The sequence below is a fragment of the Girardinichthys multiradiatus genome, chromosome 4 (assembly GCF_021462225.1).
Source record: "Girardinichthys multiradiatus isolate DD_20200921_A chromosome 4, DD_fGirMul_XY1, whole genome shotgun sequence".
Lineage (NCBI taxonomy): Eukaryota > Metazoa > Chordata > Actinopteri > Cyprinodontiformes > Goodeidae > Girardinichthys > Girardinichthys multiradiatus.
This window is the reverse complement of record NC_061797.1, coordinates 31,918,500-31,942,308: the sequence shown is the minus strand read 5'-3', so window position 1 is coordinate 31,942,308 and position 23,809 is coordinate 31,918,500. Positions and strand designations below refer to the sequence as shown.

The 23,809-nt window shown below is 41.9% G+C and overlaps 1 protein-coding gene across 10 annotated transcripts; it reads right to left on the bottom strand.

The window, feature by feature from the left end:
- Positions 1-20,269, bottom strand: pax6b (paired box 6b). Of its 10 annotated transcripts, XM_047363448.1 has the most exons (15): positions 20,103-20,261; positions 14,678-14,864; positions 12,067-12,140; positions 11,739-11,792; positions 10,956-10,979; positions 8,538-8,668; positions 8,227-8,262; positions 7,927-8,142; positions 7,548-7,713; positions 4,372-4,530; positions 4,091-4,173; positions 3,808-3,958; positions 2,927-3,039; positions 2,538-2,679; positions 1-1,837 (listed from the first exon to the last, which is right to left on the bottom strand). In XM_047363448.1, the coding sequence occupies exons 4-15, from the start codon at positions 11,749-11,751 to the stop codon at positions 1,752-1,754; spliced, it is 1,320 nt and encodes a 439-aa protein (XP_047219404.1). In that variant the 5' UTR covers positions 11,752-11,792; positions 12,067-12,140; positions 14,678-14,864; positions 20,103-20,261; the 3' UTR covers positions 1-1,751. The 10 variants fall into 10 exon arrangements, with proteins under 10 accessions (XP_047219404.1, XP_047219399.1, XP_047219406.1 ...); XM_047363443.1 differs by lacking the exon at positions 12,067-12,140; XM_047363450.1 differs by lacking the exon at positions 10,956-10,979 and having other exon boundaries at positions 20,103-20,260.
- Positions 20,270-23,809: the final 3,540 nt, after the last annotated feature.

The following is a 23,809-nucleotide window of genomic DNA, read 5'->3' as shown; positions in this document are numbered from 1 at the left end:
TTTCTTTAAGACACATTTTTTACTGTACAAAATGTTTTATAGTTTTCACAAAATACATTTAGAAAGCTCCATTTTAAATAAAATTAAATTGAAATATTTAAGAGACAGCGTGTTTTATGTCAGAAGCAAAGCTCAGATGTAAACCCCGGTATGTGTCCATGTTCTACGCACACACTGAAATAAAATGCAAAACTCAAAATGAGCATGATGACAGATGATGCAAGAAAAAAAAAACCCATCCCATGGTCTTTAATTATAAATAAGGACTGCGGGAGGTTCAACTGCAGTCTTTGAAGCTGATGTAGTTGAACGAAGTGTTTATAACATTTTGCAACACAAGACTAATATCTTAAGAAAGAAAGAAAGAAAGAAAGAAAGAAAGAAAGAAAGAAAGAAAGAGAAAGAAATGAAACCTGTTCTAGATGAAATACAAAAAAGGCTTTGGTCTGTTTTACAATCAACAATGATTAGATCTGATATGTACTTGTAAACAACTGCCAAACGCTTAAGTTTTAAACTCTTGTCAAGCAATGTTTAATCATAATTATAGGAATTAAATATTTCTAGTTGCAAATTTTTTGACCATAGGACACTATATTACAACTATACCTAAGAGACAAATTGTACCTGACCCTAAAGAAATGTAGTTCATGATGCATGGAACATTTATAGAATATTCTCGGGGATTCAAAACTCAAATCGACTTTTATTGGAGAAATCTTTGTTGAAGATTTCCAAAAAGGGAAGACAAGTACTTTACATTTGGACATTAAAAAACTGGATTATATCGAAGACGCAGTCAACCATTTACAGAATACAGGTGTCGGGGGTTGGGGGGTGTTCTTGCTGCATCTGTTTTCCACGCGTAATGTTCTCGGCGGTAATCTAAAGAATCAATTCAACAACAGAAGCAGAAGGTCCAAGTTGTGTTGCAAGCTGTCCCGTCTTTGCATGCTTGGAGCTGCTGATAAGGATCCCAATCTAATAAATGCACGGCCCTGTATCAGAGGGGCCAAGACCGCCGCCGCCTCAGTGGGTGGATTGAGTTTGAGTTTTCCTCCACTACATATCCATTCGTAACAAATAAGACCAATAAATAGTTTTCTTTTTTTCTGTCACAGTAAGAGTCTTCCCTCCAGCTTTTTTCTCGTCTTTAATGATATGCGTCCAGAGACCATGCAAAAGGCTGGCAGAAAGTCTCGATATAAGCAGATTAAAAGATAGTCATGGCAGATTCTCTCAGCTTCTCCTTTAGCAAAAAAAAAAAAAAAGCAAAACCAACATGGTTTTCTAGCAGTCCATCTATCAGTACTTGATCTTGTTTTTCTTTTTTTTTTCATAATAACATACAAATGACCATTTACAAACACACCAGAGAAAAAAAGGGAAACAATGACTGAAGTTGGAAATAGAAAAAGAACGGATAAGTTTTTGTTCCATAAAAATTTAACACCGGGCACTATACAGAGGTCCATTTTTTTCGCTCTTTCCACTCTTGGTCTGTCTTCCAAGTCCTCGTTTGAATGTGCCTAGAGCTACACAACAGCACACTGTCCCAGCAGGGGAAACAAAGCCCAGACGTCCCAAGGCTCTCCCAGAGTCCTTCTCGTTCTTTCCTCTCCTGACTGTTGCCTCTTCCTCAACCCTCTCACGCCTTTTTTCCCCTACTCTCCTGTGCCATGTATGTGTGAGGAGCACTGCCGGAGGGCGATGGTGGAGTGGGTGCTTACAGGGTGAAGTAGCTCTTCTCTCTATTGTAGTCTTGACCAGTACTGAGACATGTCAGGCTCGCTCCCTGGGACTTGGACAGGGACAGACACTCCAGGAGAGATGAGTCCTGCAGAGACAAAAATGAAATAAAAAAAAAAAAAATACAGAAATCCATCAGCAAAGAGATGAAGGAAAATATATCTGTAGAGGTCGGAAATAGATGAGTGGATGCACCATGTGCAGTCAGAGGTGACACCAGGACAGAGTGTCGTACTTTAAAAGCTTGTAAAAATGAGTGGACATTGGTGGGGGTGGGTGGGCGCTGCAGTGAGTCACAATGCTCTGCACACAGGCACTCTCTGAAACGCTTGCAAGCTCGATAAATTGAGGCCATGGCGATGGCATTTAAACAGAGAGCGTACAACAGCAAATGAATCAAATTAATTAGCAATTTAGCACAGAGGAAATGTGGTTATGCATGATTAACTCTTCATGACTATAACCAGTATGTATGGCCCTCTGAAACAGCACCCTAATGGGGTGGAACTAAACTATATGCTGGAGTCGTGGGGCTGACATGATGGCTCAGAGTGGCAATGAAATGAACAGGGCTCACGCTGCTGCAGAAGAGAAAATGATATCACCGAGATGTTTAAAAGATGGAAGTCTCTCAAACATGCAGGATGGAAAGGTAAAGTTGCAGCGACACATCATGAATCAGAGATAGCTATGCAGTACCCCCTAATTAAAAGAGAGGTGGCAGATATTTCACAGTGCTATGATTAGCTCCCATAAGGATGTTGGTAAACAATGAACTTTCTGCCTACCTGTTGAGGTGGTACCAGAAGTGGTCATTGATTGGCTGTTCATATGTGCCTGCATATGAGGGGGCGTGTATGTTTCGTAGCTCCGCCCGTTCACAGGCGGACTGGTAGGCAGCATGCAGGAATAAGAGGAGGTCTGGCTGGGCTATAAAATGAGGAGAAAATTATTTATTAGCTTAGCCAACCATATTTTCAGCTCAGCAATCTGCAATAGCTTTTTATTCTGGAGTTTTTAATATTTCTGGGTCATAAAAGCCTTTCTTTCTTGCTTTTGTGCTTTTTTTCAGGAAAACTTTGAGGGTGTCTGTTTGGACTTACTTCTGGTGTGTTTGTTTTCACATTTGCAATAAACTGAATCATCTGAAAACATCACTAAAAGGTTCTATACTTACTTGCATAGGTAGATTGTTGGTCATGGTGAAGCTGGGCATGGGGGGCAGCGCACTGTAGGTATTTGTCAGTGCAGAGTCAGGCCTTCCAAGCATTGACCCAGAGGTGAAAGACACTGTAAGGGGATGGAGGGAAAAAAGTCAAAAAAGCAGAAATTGCGCTCACAAACATACACACATATATAAGAGCTCTTTTCATTCGTGATCCTATTCGACATGTTGACCGGCCCAGAGAGATACTGTACAGTGCTTCTCAGGTGACTGACTTGTGAGCATGAGCTTCAGCTCTGCCGGTGTGCCGTCCTGGCTGATTCTGCAATTATGCAGATAGTCAGCTGTGAGATTTTACTCAGTTATCCATTAAAAAGAGAAGCATGGCTTTCCTTCTAGTGTACTAGAGCACACTACCTCTTTTACTATTTTAATCCACAGAGATTGTGACATATTACTATTTAGTGATATTTCACACAGATATTGTCTGATTTGGATCAGCAGATAGTTAAATGTGTCACTGTAGATGTTTAATGACATTTATTTGAGAACTGTGACCAGGAATAGTGTTAGACATAAAGATAGATAGATAGATAGATAGATAGATAGATAGATAGATAGATAGATAGATAGATAGATAGATAGATAGATAGATAGATAGATAGATAGATAGATAGATAGATAGATAGATAGATAGATAGATAGATAGATAGATAGATAGATAGATAGATAGATAGATAGATAGATAGATAGATAGATAGATAGATAGATAGATAGATAGATAGATAGAGAGATAGATAGGTTTTCAAAAAAAAAAAACAGCAAGGAAATATTTAAACGTGTTTCACTTTGAAGAATTTGAAACTTCTCGCCGCTGTGTGTGGTGGACCTACCCGGTGTGGTGGGCTGCGGGATGGTCTGGTAGACGCTGGTGCTGAAGCTGCTGCTGATGGGGATGTGACTGGAGGAGTTATTGGCCTGCCGGCGCTGGTTCCGCAGCTTCTCCTCTCGCCTCCACTTTGCTCTTCTGTTTGAGAACCATACCTTTGATAAAAACAAAAGCAAATCCGTTGAGTCTGTTCCTTTTCTTTCACGCAGACAGAAATTCCAAAGAATCATTTGTTCTGCAAACTTTCACAGGTGAAAAAACAACACATTGTAGGCCAAGTCTCTTACTTGTATTCTTGCTTCGGGCAGGTCGATTTTCGCCGCTAGTCTTTCCCGTGCGAAAACATCTGGATAATGCGTTCTTTCAAATTCTGTAATGAAAGAAAAAAACAATCAGGCAAAAACATGAGTTAATACCTGCAAACGTGTATGGATGCGTAATTACGTATGTGCGGAGGTATTGGTTCATAAAAAGCCCAAAACAGCATACTTTTCTCCCCCCAGCCTTAATTCAATTATGATCATCATTATGATTAGAGTTTGAGTAAATAATTTGCTGATTTTCGGACCTTTCTCCAGCGCCTCGATCTGCTCCTGCGTGAAGGACGTGCGGTTTCTCTGCAGCTTCCTCTTGAGCTGCAGCCTCATCTGCGTCTCCTCCGAGTCCTCGCCGTTGGAGCTGATGGAGTTCGTGTTTTCCCCTGCACCGTCCTGTTGTTGGCAGCCATCTGAGAGGAGATGAGAGGGGAGGGGGAAAAAAAGTTAATGGAAATATATATTCATTAAATCTAATTGAATAATTAATTAATTATCGTGTTGCATGAGCCTACAGATAATTGTACAGAGCGCGGTGCTGCATCATTAATTAAGCCCCCCTTTGCCTCCATCATGGTTAATTTAGTTCAAAATTGGAGGAATTATTGCAGTTTCTTCCTAGTGTTGCCAGATTACTGAACAGGCACTTGTCGGTGATCTAGGAACAATAGGAAATGTTGGTCTAAAAAAAAAAAAAAAAAAGGTTTTTTAAGTGTTTATAAAATATTGTGGGAAAAACAGGATGGCCCTGCGCACTTATCGCGTCCCAACAATGGGTTGGGTTCTCAAAAGGTTAAGAGAAATGTGTCAAGATGTGGCGAGCCTCTTTTCAGACCCTATAAAATGTATTAAAAGCCCAACCCCCCCCCCCCCCACCACCCCAATCCATTCCCCTCTGTTTTCTAGGACAGCGCAGCGCTTCAATGGTCGCTCCCATATGGGCGTTGGTAGAGCCATTGAGGTGACCACCAACTCTTGAATAGGAGAAGACGCTTTTCAGAATGATACAATGCCTCCAGGAGTAAGGGGAACCATTAAACTATGGACACAGCCAGGGACGACCAGCGAGTCCTCGGTGGGTGTAATATATGGATGGAGGAGGAGGATGGCCGGGGGAGGGGGGATGACAAAAGGATCCTCTCTCTGTAGAGGCGCGCAGGCTATAGTGCTCTGGCATTGTGCGTACGAGGATCCCAGTCAACAGAGCTTTGAGTCCAGTGTGTTAACCCTTATCCACTACCATCATTAATCACGTCCCCCGGCCAGCTACACGCCAGTCAGGATTTCTGTCTTCAATTGGAAACAAATGAGTGAGGAGAGAGCATGCAACCCCCTGAACAACCCGAAATAGGACCAATCTATTCACGGCCCCTGCTTGTCCGCGGTGGGCCCAAAGGCCCCTTCAGTTGCAGGGCGAGGCTTATCGACTAATGTCTGTCTTGTTGTTGGACATCATTATCACACCGAGAAGTTAATGCGAAATTAAGCAGCGGGTGCGCCATTGGAGGGAGCTTTATGTAATATCTCAATGATGCGCGTCCCTGTCGTCAAGATAAACGTCTTTTTCCTCTCACGTTGGAACATGTAGATTCATCCCTGCACGCACAAGTAGCATCAAATAAAACGTGTTTTCGATTTTATAAATACATTTAAATTATCTGCAAGGAAATTTTTACCTATTCATTTAGGCCTGGATAGTAAATGTTTCAATATGTGAAAGTCAGAGGAGGAAATCTGATGTTTCTTGACAATTTCCCCAGCTGCATAATGGACAAGGTATTCATCTATAGATCAACAGTTCCGCGCTATTTGTTTCTTCGCTCCGGATAATCCACAAAAAAGGAGCGAATGTGCAGCTATTATCCGTCTGCCAGACCCACTGATGCTCGGATGGGATTTTGTTTTCTTTATAAAAGCGCTGGGAAATAAACTCATTCTTTAGTATCGCGGTGTCTCAACCAGTCAGGCGGAAAAGTAGCAGCAGAAGAAGAAGAAAAAAAAAAGGAGATACCGACCCAATTGCGGCACCTTTCAGCTGCTGTGACTGGATCAAAACACTCTTGAGAAACCGCTTAAAACTGAAAGAGAAAGTGAGAGACTAAATCCTATAGACGGGATTTGGAGCCATATAGGCAGCAAAGGAGAATGAGAAAGGGATGAAAGGAAGAGATCGGCGCGGAGGTTTTTATTCGTCAGTCTTTGGGATATAGAGCTGTCTTCTATTTGGGACCGCTGTCACTCTCCATGTAACCTTGTTCAGTCCGCTTGACTGATGGAAAGCATATTTTAGGTCTCCTGCACTTGAAAAGAAAATAATAATCTAACATATATTATTATTATTATTATTGTTATTATAACTCCACATAACCCATCTTAAGTCTAACATAAAAGTGTCTTATTATTATTATTATTTGTATTATTATTATTATTACTAGTAGTATTATTATTGTTATTATCATTGTTATTACTGTTGTTATTATTATTATTATATTATAAGTAATGTATTTTCGGTCCTATGGTGTTGGTAATTATATTGTACTAACTATTTATAAATACGTATACAATATATAATTTTTAAAATACATTAGATACAATTATTTATATTTATTATTATAATTTTTACTTTACTGCTTGTTGACAGCCCCGCGCATCGAAATGATTATTACATAAATGCTCAATTTCCTTTGCGTTGACTGAATTCCACACATGTATTTCCGCTTTGTGGTGCGTGTAAATCACACACAAATAAATTGCCTTCTCGTTTAATATGTCTTCGTTTTAACAGAAATAAGCTGGCGCTTCCGCACAAAGTTAGGCCTACAACGTGTAGGCCCAAGAGCACAGAGAGCCCTCCGGAGTGGAGCACTTCCACAGCAGTCCCACCATCCATCTCCACGCTCCTGCATGTTGCCATAATGAGACACAAAGCCCCCCTCTAATGAGCAATTACACATAGTGCGGGCCGTTCCCATAACCAATCATTGCGTGTGAAGGAAAACATTCCTTTGTACTGATATTCCCGCACACCGCTCCTCGGCTCTGCCTCATCCTCCTCTTCATCAGTAGGAAGGGGGAGGAAGTACAGGCTGTTGGATGGACACCTCTGCTGAAAGGACAAGCCGCTGTCACGCACATCCATGTCTGGGACAGTGCAGGCATTCAGACTGCAAACATGCCCTTCAGCTTGTTCTAATCGAAAACTCTTAATTAGGGGTCTTGTTAGGGAGGGGGCATCAAAGAAAAACAGCGTTATACTACCTGTCAGCAGACAGAGAAGCATGGCAACACGTTCTACCAAACCAAAAACCTTTGTGATTGTCTACATCAGTCAGAGATGGAGTACCCGGTTTTATCATAATCAGATAGAAACTGCCTAACAGCCGCATTCGTCAAGGTGTCTCTATCGCCACTGCGTGATATTGAGGCTCACCTTGGTTGGGCTGCCCTGGCACCGATGTTCCGGGGTACCAGCCTGGCCGGGTCCCCCAAGTTCCTGTCTGACCGTTGAGCATTCTCAGCTTGTCATACATGCCATCTGCGCCCATCTGTTGCTTTTCACTCGCCAGGTTGCGGAGGACTCTGTTTATTGATGACACCTGAATGGCAAATTGCATATGATCATACTGAGGGTCAGAATCAGATGAGGAGCTGCATCGGCATTTATCCGTAATAAAGATGTTCACGAAACGCAGAGTATTTAATAACACTGAATGGTTGGATGCCCATCTCTTTTTCCTCCACTGCATGGGAAAAAGTCCCTGCGTGTGGTAAATTAAATCATGCACACAACTTCCAGTCAATGCACTTACGCTGGGTATGTTGTCGTTGGTGCAGATCCCCTCCGACAGCAGCCGGTCGCGGATCTCCCAGGCGAAGATCGACGGACACTCCCGCTTGTACTGCGCGATTTTGGCGACCACCTCCGGAGTGGCAACGCGGGGCTTGCTGCCGCCTATCGCTCTCGGTCTTATGGAGCCAGTTTCATAATATCTGCCCAGGATCTTGCTTACGCAGCCGTTGGACACCTGGACGGGGAACAAAAGACACAATTCACATACATTATTTATGACTATTAATGGGATATCTATGATGGCTCAAATAATTTTCACCTTTTCACTGTCCAGCACTTGGACTTCATCATGGGTCTATAAACACAGAAAATATGCCTTCAATTGTACATTAGGCATTTTTTCTATATAATAGCAGGTAGACTACTTTTTTTTGTTCGCGGTCTAATTACATTTGCAATTAGGAAATTAGATCATTTTACTGCCTTGAAACTGCCCGAAAATTGCGTTTCAAATGATCTTTTAGGAGTTGCATCGTTCCAATTTTGCTCCAACAGATCATTATTAGGTTGTGAACACAGTCTGCAAAAAGATTTTTGTTTTAATTAAAAATAAATAAACTAGAATCTCACCTGCAATATCCTGGAGATGTCGCAGGGTCTAGCGCCACTGTGAGCAAGTTCAACTATTTTCTGCCTGGTGGAATCCGGCAGCGGTCTGCCATTAACAAACACACCACCAAGCTGATTTACGCCACTGTGACCTACATGGAGACAAAAGCATCGGAGTCATCACATCACAGCGCAGCATAGCACTGAAGCAGGTAAAACTGTGATAAAGCACAGTGATTTTCATGTAATGGTGAGCAGGGTGGCTTAAGCGTTCAGGATAACCGAGGTAAAGATGCAACATGAAGGCAGCATACGGTCAAACTGAAACAAAAAACTTCCCCTTATAACGTGTTTAAAAGCCTAATCTCCTCTGATAACAAACAGAGCACAGTTATACAGCAACTGACACATGCAGAACGAGAGTCAAAGGACAGCAGCATCAACAAAAACCAGGCCAAGACATCTTAATTAGCTGTTTCACGATAGAAAATATATTTCCACGATCATCTCCCTGGAGAAAATGTAACTAACCTTTTCTCAAACCTGCAAACTTCTCCATCCTCTCACCAACACCAGTATCTCACTCAATAACAATCTTCCAAATGATAACCGGCATCGCTGACAATCTCGTTTAGAAATTATGAAAAGCTTCAAACCCAATTAAAAAGCGACAGATTTTATAAAGAGGCCTTAAATCTGCAATATTTGCTGTAAAAAGGCGTACAAAAAGAGCACAATTAAGGCGATGAGCAATAGTCTGCAAGCTCCAAAATAGCGATTTGTTTTTTGTTATAACGTCTATAAAACAAATTGTTTATTTTAGAAAAAAAAAAAAATCTCCTTAAACTGTTTCAATTACATCGCTGTAAAGAATAAACCCGCAAACCTGAAGCCAAATGGGAAAGCTGACTCCCCGGAGTGCCTGAGCTGCGCTCTGATTCTCCGCTCCCTTCCCCTGCGCTGCCGCCCGGTGCATTGACTCCGGGAGCAGAGGCTCCTTAGCAATAAATAAGCTCCAAATATAGAAGAGGGGGAAAATATGATGAGCCTGCCTGACATTTGTCTTTAAAATAAAGCTAGCTGCACGTCAAGTTTGAGCTTAATTTCTGGAAATAGGCGGAAGTCGCCTCGGATCATGCATGGGAGGCTAATTGAAAAGATCAGTTGGAGCACTTGTGGCAGGCATGTCACTTTATGACACCGCTCCGCTTTTGAAAATCGCATCGTCACGACAAATAGTAGCATGATAAAACGACCCTTTCTGTCTGCATTTGGATATCACTCAGACAAAATTGGACGCTACTCGTTTACCCTCCGAGGGAGACTTCGTTTTAAGGTGGCCAGGGGCTACGCGCGGTCACACAAACGAGGGCGCGCCTCGGTTTCTGAACATATTAAAAGTGACATGCAGTTTCCCCCCCTTGTTTGTATTTGACAACAAATGCTCAGAGCCACCGCAGTCCTGTTGTGTGCAATCGGTGGGTGTCTCTACTCTGCACTGTGCAACATCCACTAGGCAATGAGTGTAGACGTTATTTATATTATGATAAATATAATCCCTTTTATACTTGACTGGATGTAAATCTGTTTAAATGAGCAACATATCCCTTTTGCCCGGAATGTGTAATAATCTTCCAGCGCGGATCTGATTGATGGTAAATCCATTATCATCCCTCTTGCTCTTTGGTAATTCCAGGATTAAGTGGAATTAATAGACTTCTTACGCTGAAATTGGCCTATTCCACATTAAGCAGCGCTGATTTTCCTCCACCCCTCTATCACCTCTGATTTATACCTATCATATAAATCCTCCGGATCAATAAAACCGTCAGATAAGGACGTCACATAAAAACCAAACTCACTCTGTGTGCTTCTGAGGTTAAGTCTTAATCATGGCGGCAATTCCCTAAAGTGGCCGCAGTCGATCTCGCCCGCTGGCGCTGATTACGCGCCCTTGTATTCTATTGCAAGTCGACTAATAGGAAAACATATGGTGTCAATTTGGACGCTCCCCACCATATACACCCAGGAGTTATTAGCACAAAAGCCGGCGAGGCCGCCGCGACCTTTAGACAACCCAAAGGGCCGGGCCGAGTGATATCTCCTCGGCAATTCGCAGTAGACATCACACGCCAAGCCAGGGGAGCATCCCATCAACATCAATACGCAGCAAAGCAGGAGCGCAGGGGTGTTGTACACAGCTTTGATAAGGCCCCCCATCACCTCCGTAATAGACAAGTGGCAAACAAGGAAGAAAAATAAAACAAACAAACAAACAAAAACAAAAAATCCCACAACAGTGGCTTTGTTTCTTCTTCTTATTGTCAGATAAATCAACAATCCACATGGATTCAAATATGTTTGGATTAAGATGCGCACAGATTACAGCACAGACATCGAGGTATATGGCTTATAATATAATAAAATTATTCCACACACCTTCATCACAGATGTCATACACCTCTTGTCCAGCAGCAAGAGAGAAAATGTTTCATGTTTATCCTTTTTATGTTTCAACACACACACACACACACACACACACACACACCAGGTATAAAACTTTAAACAACTTCATTTTGCTTTTTTTCCCCCTCTTACTCATGACAATATTCTTACTTTTTATTTATCGTCTCTGAGCCTACACTGGTTAAAATATGAGCATTTCTACTTTTTCTTTCTTCTTCTTCTTCAAGTTCATGCTGTCTGTGCAGCAGGAATACATGGACTAATCTACATAAGACATTATTGTCATTCCCCGTGTTTCATGCGAGGCTTTCTTGTCTGCGAAGCTCATCTCGTATGCAGCCCTGGCAGCCAGCTCTAACGCTAATGCAGACGGCTGTGCAATTATTTAATACCAACTCAAGCAGAAACAAAAAATATCCCTCTCGACCCACCCCCCTCTATTCTCTCCCACCTTTCTCTCTCCCTCTCTCTCTCTGGAGAGGCACGGAGTGTGATTAACTTGTTCAATAATAACTTTGCCTATACATATCATTGCAAAATAGGTATAAAAAATAATAAATGAACTGCGATGAAACGAGCATTAAATAGTAAAGAATATTTCTTCCCTCATGCAAATTTCTGCAAGGATGCACATGTTTTTTTTTTCTTTTTTCTTTTAAGAGTGCAAAATGTCAGTGGGTGGTGCAACCCCATTAAGAAGCTATGGTTGCAATGAGAACTTTCATAATAAAATGGAGATTTATGAAAACAACTTACTGTTCTGCATCATTGAGGCTACGCCAGACTCCCACGTGGCTTGGTTGTGGTATTCTAAGCGTCACAAGGAAAGAACAAAACTGATTAGCATCAAATTCAGCAATCTCCTAGAAATATGTTCATTTTACTTGTTTTTTAAAGTTTATAATTATTTCAGCATTTTTTAAAAATATGTTCCCATGTTTTTCGATTTGAATTTGGCAGCTGCCTTTTCTTGTTCTCTTTTATCTGTTTTTACATATACAGATGCAAAAGTGATTTATTTTTAACATCCTGAGTGCATGTTTATATTTATATATTCATATATGTGGATTTTAATTAAACTTGCCTGGAAACAGAGTTGACTGTCCACTCTATAACAATTTAGTCAATCATCTGCCGCTTTCACTACTTAATGTCTCCCTATAGGACAGAGCAGAACAACACATTAGCACAGCAGCAGCTACACTGATCTGCTCAAACCTATCAGTCTACATTCCCTCCCTCTTTTCCCACCCACCCAACTTTATTTACAATTAACCTAAATCTGGTTGCCAACCAAATGACTTATAATTGACGTGAGACAACATACATGCCAGCACAGTCAAAATAAACTCAAACTAACAACCAGTGGGGGCTAAAACTCTTTTACAGCACTTTTTATTTTATGGGGTTTTAAACAAAGAAATCAGCTCTCATAGTCCCAGCAAGAGGCCTTTAAAGAGACCCGTTTTTTTGTTTGTTTTTTTCTTTACTTGATGTAGAAACTGTACAGTGACACACGTTGTCTACCTCGCCTCACTGCTCTGCAAAAGTACAGAGCAGGAGGGGGTACAGAGCTGGTGTACAAAGCCTACTGGTCTCCCCAACAATGCTGCACCCCCTCCTCTCTGTATATACCTCCAACTCCGGGGTGAAAACTCGGCCTTCGCGACTAGAAACACGCAACTAAAACACACCAACAAGTTCAGATTAATACAAAGAGCCGGAGGCATGAATCCACCCCCTCCGGGAGCATTCACACACTCTTCTCCGTCTCCCTTTCTCTCTCTCTCTCTCACACACACACACGCGGCCGTGACCCCTCTGCCGCTGGTGCGTCAATGCTGGTTTTGTTTGCCCTGCTCTCACAGAGGAATGAAAAGATAGAAATGTGTTTTTTGTTGTTGTTTTTTTTTAAAGTAATTTCTTGTTATAAATATTTGGAGGTTATTCGGTGCTGCTGGTGCGGGTTGTAAAGCACGTTTTTAACGACACAACAGCGCAGTGGGGCGCTCAATTGGAAAAGACAAATGCAGTAAAGAAGCTATTGAAAAAGAGAGAGAGGGAAACAGATAAAAAAGGGGGCCAGGGAGGGAGAAGTCTGAAGTTTTAATTTTCTTTCTCCGTGCGGAGCTGTGTTGAGAGAAAGAACGAAAAAGAAAAAAGGAGGCTCCACAGTCGTGTCTCTCATAGATGTGCGTGTAGAGGCCGAGACTAGTTTGGGAAGACGCAAGCAGGGGCTGCCATTACTTTTAGATTATTGCATGTTTTAACAAATGAGCTGCTCGGTCATTAATCACAGTCAGATTCCTCCACACTAACCCACATTACGCATCAGTCAGCATGCAATTTTATAAAATATACATCACATAAATAAGCATGCAAGTTGGAACATTTTCAACTTAATGACTTGCATCTAGACAGAAATATAAATAAAATTGTTTCGTTGAGGTTTTATGTCGCCCTATAAATGCGCTTGTAGTCACTCTGTAGATGCCAGCCTTCTTCAAATATAGGCCCGAGTAGTTATTCATTTATTTAGGGTCGAAAGCTCAAACGTTGTTGTTGTTCCTGGGGGTTAACTAGGATTTAATCTGCATTTCTTTCCCTGTAGTAATCCGGAACAACAATGTCTAAATTCAACACGCATTATTCTGGCTGCTGGATCCTGCGCTCACAACATTCTCATGCATTAGCGGTCCACGTAAGGCCTTGCACTGGTCCAACCTCAGGCCAAACATGCAAAAAATATATAACATAAAATTGTTTTTCTATTAATAAAAATATTTTTCTCTCCTTTTAATCAAATATTAAGCACCAGACATGTTTTTAATTATTTAATACTTCAAAATGTTTCTTTTTCTAATTAAATTTTTTTTATAATCACAAATATGCCCATAAACTAAATCAGAGCACATCTTTTATTAATGATCGGCATCTATGTTTGAAGAAAGCATTTTAAAAGCAGCAGCAGCATGTGACCACATTTTCTATTATGAATTCTTAAAATGATTTTTAAGAATTTGTCTGACGTTGATTATTTCATAAGCTCATCTAAGAGACAGCTTTTGATTCCTAAGTCATAAAATATAATAAAAAAAAAAACACTTCAAATATTTTAAATAATTATATACAAAATACTATATACAATAATTATGGTCACCAAATGAGCATACAAGGATATTACATTTTTGTAAGTTTTTATTTTGGAATACAACCACAATAAGCTATGTTTTTCTTTTTCTTTCTTTCTTTCAATTTTTTTTTTTTTTTTAAGTAGGCGCTTGGCTGACTCGCCTGCATGAATCAATCTGACACCTTTCCTCAACGGGTCATTGCGCCCCATTCTCCATGATGACCAGTGTCCTGGTTCAACGTGTTTTTATTTTTTTTTTCATTCCTTCTCCCCTCTATGTGCTGTCATAAATAAGCGGTAAGCTATCCATGGACCTAAACGCAACAACAGCAGGACAAGAAAAAAAAAAAAACTAGTGGAGCGGATAAAATCCGACAGAGGCACTGAAGGCGATTCGCACTTTTTGAATGAGTCCAGTCAAAAAACAGGCAGCGCAGTCCGAAGAAGAAAACTGCCACAAGTTTACCACTAATCTTCAAACTACAGCTAAAATATTGTATTTTATAATAATAATAATACAAATAAATGAGAAATTTTGAGAAACATTTGGTTAGAAGCTCACCTTTTTGGGGCATCCTGCGTCCTTGTTAAACTATAGGCTGTAGAGCCCCGTTCTCCACACCAAAAATAATAAGAGAAAAAAACAGCAAAAAGCCGACCAGGATCTGGTTGTCTCTCTCTCTCCCAGGAAGTTTAGAAGAGGAAAAATTAGTTTCCAGTGGTATTTGGCGGAGACGGAGGGGATATCCCTGCGAAGGAGACAGAGATTGACAGTGAACTCAGATGTCAGGACGCACGGAGTTTGGCGCTGGATGTGCGCTGGCGTGTGAGAGAGCGAATGAGAGAGTCGGGATGAGGCAGAGTGGGGAAGAGAGAGACAGAGGGAGGGTGGAAGGGGAGGAGGAGAAGGGGAGAGAGAGAGCTGTGGTGGAAAGGAGGTGGGGGTAAAGAGAATGAACACACCTATGCTGATTGTTGATGGAATAAGTGTATGAATGTATGTGTTCCTGGTCTGCTGTGTGCGCTTCGCCTATCCTCTCCTATCCTCTCCTCGCCTCCCTCCGTCGCTCTTCACTGGCCCATTAGCGCGACCCGACCTCTGTCATCATCCCCCATATAAACACTTCCCCCTGCTCCACAGCCAAAGCGGGAAACAGGACTGAGCCACATTGACAGAGGAGACGAAGAAGAAGAAGCAGAAGAAAAAAAGTGAAAGGAGGGCAGAGAGAAAGTCTCGAGTCCTCCCAGCCCACTAATTTTTGCAGCCCACGCATGCAAATACACCCTACGCCCACTTGCTGCAAAAGCAGCTGTATAGGCGAATAACGTCTATTCCTCTTCCAGGGAATCTAAGGCATGCTCGACTCCAACCTGAGGCTTGCTATAGACTGTGCTGCAAAGAGGTGGGAGGGGAAGAAGTGGGCACTGACGGACACAACAGCAGCGGAGCAGCGCACACGTGAATGTTGAAGCTCGTAACAGTGAATTAATCACAAAGAGCGGCAGCGTGCCTTTTCTGAAGGAGTCGATGCTCGGCAGATGCGATTAATGTTAATGACGCATGCTGATTTTTGCGGTATGTTGCGTACTAGTCGCAAGCAAGCTATAGTTTTATTACAGTTCATTCTGTCTGCTGCTCTGTCTGTGCATTAAAATACATCCTCTCCCCTCCCTGCATCTCCTAATTAAATGAAACCTAATTGTTTCAGAGTTTTAGAAGCTTCCCTAATTGGCAAACGTTTTCTAGCTTAAATAGAAATAATGCAGTTTAAAACTCGTAGCCTTGAATCTGTAAAAACAAATCCCACCACGTGCTTTTGTTTATTCTTTTTGAGCATCACCGTCTCCCCTCCCGAACAGCCATACCCCTCCTGTCAACAAGAAGCGCCATGCGTAAAGAGCGCGGCCCTTTAGGCAAGCTCCGCTGCGCTTTATGGAAAGGGGGGGGGGGGGGGGGGGGGGGGGGTGTATTTGCGACGTCACTCCTGCGTCCTGACAGCGAAGAGCACGCGCGTAAATAAAGTAAAGCAAACGACTGCGTAGCCATGACCACACGCTCCCCGTAACTGCACCGGCTGAATGACTGGACCATTACCGCACACCTCAGCGCACCCAAAAGCAACCCCTCTGCGCCATGTGTCCATGCGCACTTTGCGAGGAAGGCACACCAGAAAAAATGGAAAGGGAGAGGGGGTGAACGCTGAGGCCAAAACTGAAGCAAAAAAAAAATAAAAATGGAGGTGCCTCAGAGAGGGCCAAAAGACGAGAGAGGGGAAGAGCATAAGCATGGGGAGGGGGAGGAAATCTTTCTCTACTTCTTCTTCTTCTTAGGGATAGGGGCCAATGAAGTCATTGAGGCCTACACTTGACTGTTTTTGACATGTGTAAAAGTAAGAGAAGTTAGAGCTCATCTATAAAACACTTTGGAGGTGAAAGAGGGTTCCCTAACAACCATCGCATTCCTGACTGCGGGTTCAATGAGTAGACAAACGACACTGCCCGAGAGAGAGAGAGGCAGGCAGAGAGGAACAGAGAGGGAGGCAAGGGAATGGAAGGGAAGGAGGTGAGGGACTGCCCGGCCTGAATGGGGCCCACAGTGGGCCGGCGAGATAATGAGCTGAGAGGACCGGCTCAAACTGTCACCGAGGGTCCCGCGGCGAGGAACAACACTTCGGCCACTGCTCCTTCATCAAACAACCCGTAAACTAAACGAGCACATTCATCTGTTTCTCCTGCCTGCTTTGTTTCTACTTACTCAGACTGGTGGCCCTGCCTATAGGCCTGCCGTGAATGGCCGCAGCTTATATCATCTAAAGAGGAGGAGGGGTGGGGGGTTCCCTAACATTTTTACGTCAATGACCCCTCCTATTAGACATGCATTAGACCACAAACACCCCTCTACGCCCCACTCCGTTCCTGCTTATCCTGTTCCTCCTCCTAGTCAGGAGTTTGTGCCATTAGGAGACCTCGACTTGGTTCCAAATGAAACAGTAAGAGGAACTAAGGTTTTACTCAGCTATATTGCTTTATCATTAACATTTTCCAAGAGTTTATATTAATAAAGCCTTGCTTGAGTGTATTAGAGTGAGATTGATGTTAAGGGCCACATAAAGTTTTCTATAACCCTAGAAGCTCCAGGAGAACTTTAAGCATGGTTGCAAACACATTTTATTTTATTAAGCGAGAAACAGTTTAAAAATTCTAATTGGACTCTTCAAAGGGCCACAGAAATATTGAATTCTTCTGCAAAACTCGCCACAAAGGCGCACTTTTGTTGTGCAAATGTTATTGCCACTCACTTGTCACAGACTGCAGCTGTCAAACAAAACAAAACCCCCTAAAAATGCACGCCACTAACCTGGCTGCCTTGGCTTGACAGACAGATTCCCCGATGAGAGTGTCAAGTAGTTTTCTTTGGAAACAATGCCTCCAGTAGGTTGTTGGTTTCTTTTTGGTTAAGCTGTAAATCCGGTCCAAGAACTAATTCGTTGTCTCTCAACTCTCAAGAGGTTTCTGTATTCCTTTTTTTTTTAATGATTATTTTTAAATCTTCCCAGATACACCAAACTATTTAAAACCTAGTTGGACTAAAGCTGTTTCTAAATATTTTGGATTATATCATCTTTTTTGTTTCAAGATTCACAGCCGAAGTTCCTACAATTGCTGTAAATTAAACAGTATATAAAATGAAGAAATAAAAAAGAGGGTGGGGGTGATGTTGGGAAAGCAATTAGCCCAATTCGGATTAGAAGCAACTAATGTCACAGGCCTTGAAAGGAAAGTCTAATCTGCTCGCTATTTCCCCCCTGAGGCAACGCTGTATTTGTACCCCTCTAGAAACTTTTAAATACAAAAAAGTAGAAAGAATGAATGAATAAAAGAATGAAATAAAAAAAAAACGGAATGGGAGATCTGAAGTGAAAACATCTTTTTGCTGAGAGAAAAGGGATCTGGTTACAAACGGAGGGTAAACTAACCCTTTTGATTTATATGTGAGCTCACCCTTACTGGTGAAGTTTTCAGAGATAAATCAGATCACATCTCAGGACAGGGTTACACTTTTTTTAACGTTTTTTTGGGCTCTTTAAATATAGTTGTTTGCTCCCCTACTAAGGGTTACAGTTTATCAGAGCATGTCTGTCAGAAAACGTGCCGTTTTCATTTTTTATTTATTTGCAACTTTATGAGAAAAATATGTAGGGTTTCTACAACATAATAATCTATTACAAATTATCTTATTGTTTCTTTTTAATTATTATAAAAAAAATAATAATTGAAAAGAAACAGTGACAACGATTCAGGAGGTTGCAGCCACAATTTTATTTTATTTTATCTATTGTTATGTCTGTTATTTAAAGACGCCTATCAGCTGAAAAAAGTATAATTTTCAATTAAATAAAAATATTTTATTATTGCAGAAAAAATACTTTACATGTTACATAATGCCATGTTTTTTAATATGATAAATACATAATAATATTTATATACATTCACATAATTAGATATTTTTTTAAGTTTTGTATTAACTTGAATTATTGAATCACCATACCTACCATTTTTAAACTAAGCTTTTACTAGTATTAGTGGTATATTCTGGGTTTGTAACCCTGACCCAGAATATTCAGGTGATATCACACTATTATTATTACTATTATTGTTGTTGTTGAAGTATATCTACTGTATACATTTATAAATCTGTTTTTAAAATATTTGCAGACCTTCGGCTGTTTTGTTCCTGTCACTGTGATTCATCAAACAGCCTCAGACTCACACAGTCAATCACTTGAAGAAGATGCATGAGGACACCGCCGTTGTTTTATTTACATATTGCATTGGCACGCTGGATAAGTAGGATTCGGGCTTTATCTGCATTAATTGGACTTATGCTCTGAGATTTCACCAATTTTTTTCTCCCTTGCCTGGCTGCGCACCAGAAACAGAAGAAGTCCTTTTGACGGCGTGTCGTTTTTCGGAAACAGGACAGAAGAAAATGTCCAGTTGTCTAAATGTTGCTCGTCTCCTTTTAATTGCGCTTTTTTTTTTTTTTTTTCCAGAAATTGTTATGGGAAAAAAATGAAATAAATAAATAAATAAAATGTTTTGTTCTGCGTTACCGTCTGTTTAAGTCTGGAATAGATTATCGCAGTGTTATAAGCCACTGTATCTCAGTTCAACATGTTAATGTTTCTCCACAGGATGGTTCGGTGCTTTGCTGTACATTTAACGTGAGCAGTCCGAGAAAGCCCTCTCCTGGTTTACTGGTGTCACAGAGCAGCTCAACAAGCGTGACAGGAAGAAACACGGGGGACCAAAGAGAAAAACCTGGACCTGAGGCAACCAGAGGAGGTGGATTGTGTGTTATAAAAAAAAAAACTGTTAGATATAGAGGCGCATTTATTGAGAATAAGGGGTAAACCATTTTCTCATTCAAAAGCAAAAATATGACTAATCTTATAAAAATCAGAAATCATTCCACTGATTTTCTTCATCAAGGCTTGCGTCGCCTTTACAAGATGTTTACAGAAGCGGTCTAACTTCATGGGGTTATTTACAACTAAACAGCCCGTCCAAAATCTCCAAAAGCTTTAACAAGCTGAGCAAACATTGACCCAAGAACTGAAGAATATTCCGCTGCTGGACGGCGACTTCTTCGCCGCGGTGATAAATAAAGTCTGGACAGTTTTCACGTCGCCAGACGTGTTAATGGAAAGCTGTCCGCTTAAAGTGGAAATTAAATAAAAGCAGTACTGGTGACAACAAAAAGAAATCCGTTCACACTGGTCAGCTTTATGTTGTTTCGTTGATTATGGAGCAACATGCGAAGCACTTTCTGTTTGTTTATCCAAACATGCATCAGGCTTGCAAACAGGCTTTTGTACAAAATTGTAAATATAAGCATATTCTCCAGCGGCGCTTACATTTTTCAACTTTAGAATTGATTAACTTGTTAGAAAACGTCTTTATAAGTGTAATCCAACGAAACTCACCGGAGTGAAGGCAGCGGCGTGCAACCGTGTATCCTGTGCGTGTTTATATAAGTTCGCTTCTTCTCTCCGCCGGATTTCTCCTGTGAAACGTGTAGGTCCCGAATAAAAATCTGTCTACCTTCGGATCCGTCGTGGAGTTGAAATGTCAAAGAGAGTGAGGAGAGGTGAAAAAAATATTCAGCTCTTACCAGCAACTTTCCCTTTCAGCATCAGCCTTAAGTTGGCAGTGATTGGCTGGAGCGACGACTCGACGTCACACCTTGGACAGGACGCAGTGGAGCGCAGGACTGGGAAGTGCGCAAGGTGGCCTCCATGTGGAGCTCACCGGCCTGTGCCCCAGCGCTGTGGGAGCTGCATGTGTGCTGAGGCTAGCAGCTACCCACTGACTCTGCAGAGACCCTGCTACCTCATGAAGCGTATTTTTCTTATTATTTAATCAGGTATATTTCAATGTAAGTGTCCTCTCTGTGGTTCCTCTAGAGACAGGGAGGGCGAGAAGGACCATTTACCACCCATAGAAATTTACTACTGGACAGACAATCTTTCATGCACATTCTGGATGCATTATTTTTAAAGAAGACCTGAGAAGATTTGATGAATTGCAAAACTCATTGATTTATCAATGATTATTTCAGTTATTGTAATATGTGTTTTCCTGGTCTCTACAATGCTCATTGTCTTCCCTTATTCATGGTGCCTCCATAGAATTTTACCAGGATCACATATTTGAGTAAGAAATTAGGAGTTTGAGGAGTGTTTGTGTGTGTTTGTGGTGCGTTTAAAAACATGTGCCAAATCAAGTCAGCTAATTTTTGGTTTAGAAATAGTTAAAGGTTATTTATTTATCTCTCCCCTTTAAGTTCCACTATAGCAGCATATCCAAAAAATTCCAATAACTTCTGTTGGGGCTTCTGGTTTTAGTGTGCCAACCCAATATTAGTGGCCCCAAGACAGCCCTTACAAAACTTTCTGTATGCACCCCTGCTGTTCTGCCAGCGTGCCCTCAGTGATTACAAAAGGTCAACCGATGGACAGATTCGGTATTGTTTCTCTGAACCTCAATGGTATTAAAATTTAAATCTGGGTATAATAGCAGTTTTAATATAAAAATATTAATATCCCATGAGGCTCTGTTAAATTACAGGATGCTGATTTAAATCATGACAAAGAACATTTTAATTAGTTGTTGTGGTGTTAAGACACAGTGTTCATTCTGTCCGCACCTGTTGCACTGAGCATGCTCACACAGAAAAACACCTCAAAATAATGCTTTTCATGTCTTAACGCCTAGCATTATTTCGAGGTGTTCTTCTGTCTGAGCATGCTCAGCGCAACAGGTGCGCACAGACCATGTGGAAGCAACTCTTCAAGACCTCCCCCACCACTCTCGATGGATATAGATATATTTTCAAAGCTCAGATATAAACTCACACCTGGAAACCAAAGGAATAAAACGTTTTTTTCGTCATAAAGCCGAGGTAACCAGACGTATCCACTGTTTTTGTGTTTTATTCCTCTGGTCCAATAAAATTGTCATCAGTGACTCATAATTGGGCTTCTGCTTGCCTTTTACTGAGGCGGGCTAAAAGCCTCAAACCCTTTTTCACAACCTCTGATGTTTGAGTCAATTTGAACAAGACGGTGAGTTAATGGGCAACCGCGCCGCCGCTCGTCTCCCAGGAAGAGTTCGAGGGGGAGGGGGGGAGGGGGCCAGGGCAGGTATGGGCCAGCCAGGACTGGCTGCGTTCGGGCCATTATTTGGATGCGCTGCCATTAAGTGGCCTCGATACTGTGCAACGCAGCAGGGTGCTCAACATGGGCGCTGGAAACCGCACGGCTTGGTCCCTGCTTATCAGGCTGTCAATAAAACGAGATGGGATGCAGCGGTCGGACCAGGTGCTCCCTTTCCCTTCCCACACAGCCCCGCTCTCCAGAAGCAGATCAGGCGTGAAGGCAAATCTGTCCAGCCGGTTTTCCCTCTGCCGTCACCACGCTGCTGCTGCACAACGCCACCTCCCTCCCCCTTTCCCTCCCTCCCTGCCTCTCTGTGTCTCTCTCCCACGCACACACACGCACACATTTGCACACTAAAACACACTGACAGTTGTGTTTGCGTTTTATGGATGTATGGAAACACTGCAACTCAAATATTCATCATATTGGCCCAAATTTGCATGCGATTCAATTATTTAATCTCAATGTATATTTACCAAGACATTTCAGTCTAAGTTAAACATCAGACATAACTTGCAGCTAGAGGTTAGGTATTCGTGGTCCTGTTTAAAAGTTAGAGCAAAAACTACAGGTGCCGCGCCTTGGCTTACATGGAGATGCCAATCTCTTGCGCGCCCTGTCTGATCAAAATTAAAACAAATCGTGCAATGATCGACCTCCCCTCTCTAGCCATGCAGAACATTATGCTGCCATACGCCTCATGAGCTTGTTTACTGCCGCTGTAGCAGACAGAGAAAAATGTCCAGGAGCACCGAGCACTTTGGCTGCATGCAGTTTATGCAGCTTTCAAAGAGAGGAATTTCATACAAGACACAAAGGTAAGTTTCTGAACTTAAATGTTATTTTAAATAGGATCCACATTTGATGCCTCAAATCAAAACTTTTCGTTGCAAAATGCTTATTTTGTGTGTGCAATGCATGATGAAAGAAAGGGGCAACAGTTGTTTGGCCCCTCGATACCTGATGGAGGAAATTGTCAGTGTGATTCCGCCTCAAAGCACCAGGCGTGCATCAGAAGGGTCAGCTGATAATTTCCATTTACCATAGATTGTGAAAGAGTAATGTAATCTAATTACCCCCATCCCACACACGCACTCTTGTTTCTCCTCTGCGAAATGCTTTAATAAGTCCTGCGCGCTCGGTGTGCGCATAGTTTGATTTGTTTTCTCTCCGAGCTCTGCGGCCTCGGATCGAGACATTAGCCGAATTCCCCCGGGGTGATTGGATGCAATTTGTCCGGAGCAGACAGGCACGCCCTGGATGTTAGGAGTTCACTTTGGCTCAACGTGACAAGCCGAACTTCGATCTAGAATTTCATCTGAAAGCGCAGGGAGCGGAAATATCCGTGCCATTAAGTGTTCTTTTGGCTTTTCTTCCTTTAGAGACAACAAAATCACCCCCCCCTTTTTTTTTTTTTTTGCTGACTAATATTCAAAACTGGTCTATTTGCCAAATATCTGATCCCCGTAAGAGGCCTGTGTGAGCAGCGCAATATGTGGAGCCGCACATGGTCAGAATGCAGAAAGAAAGTCATAATGAGGGGATTTAATGTCCCAAATGTAAAATCCTTTAAATTAGACTAAAGACTGACAGTGTCGTGGATTAAAAACAAACATACACGAGACTGACACCTGCCATCCAAGCTTCCCTATGATTGATTCTGATGCTTTGTGCTTGCAACAATAATGCTCCTGCTTTACACAGAGCTGAACAGGCGAGTTTATCACTCACTTGCCAGGAGTGGCTGAAGTCAGTGTCCGTGTCGCGCTGTGAGCTGACAGGGGAAAATGGGAGCTAACGAGGTTGTCAGATGTCCTGACAAGACAAATGAGAGCACGTCACTCCGCGCGCTTTAATAACATTTAATGGAAACGTATTGCACCGTTCAAAATAAAGTGCTGTTAATACCGGGCTCTGATGGCGACTAAGTTAATTACGCACGGTGCAGCAAATTACGCATCAGCTAAAGGGAG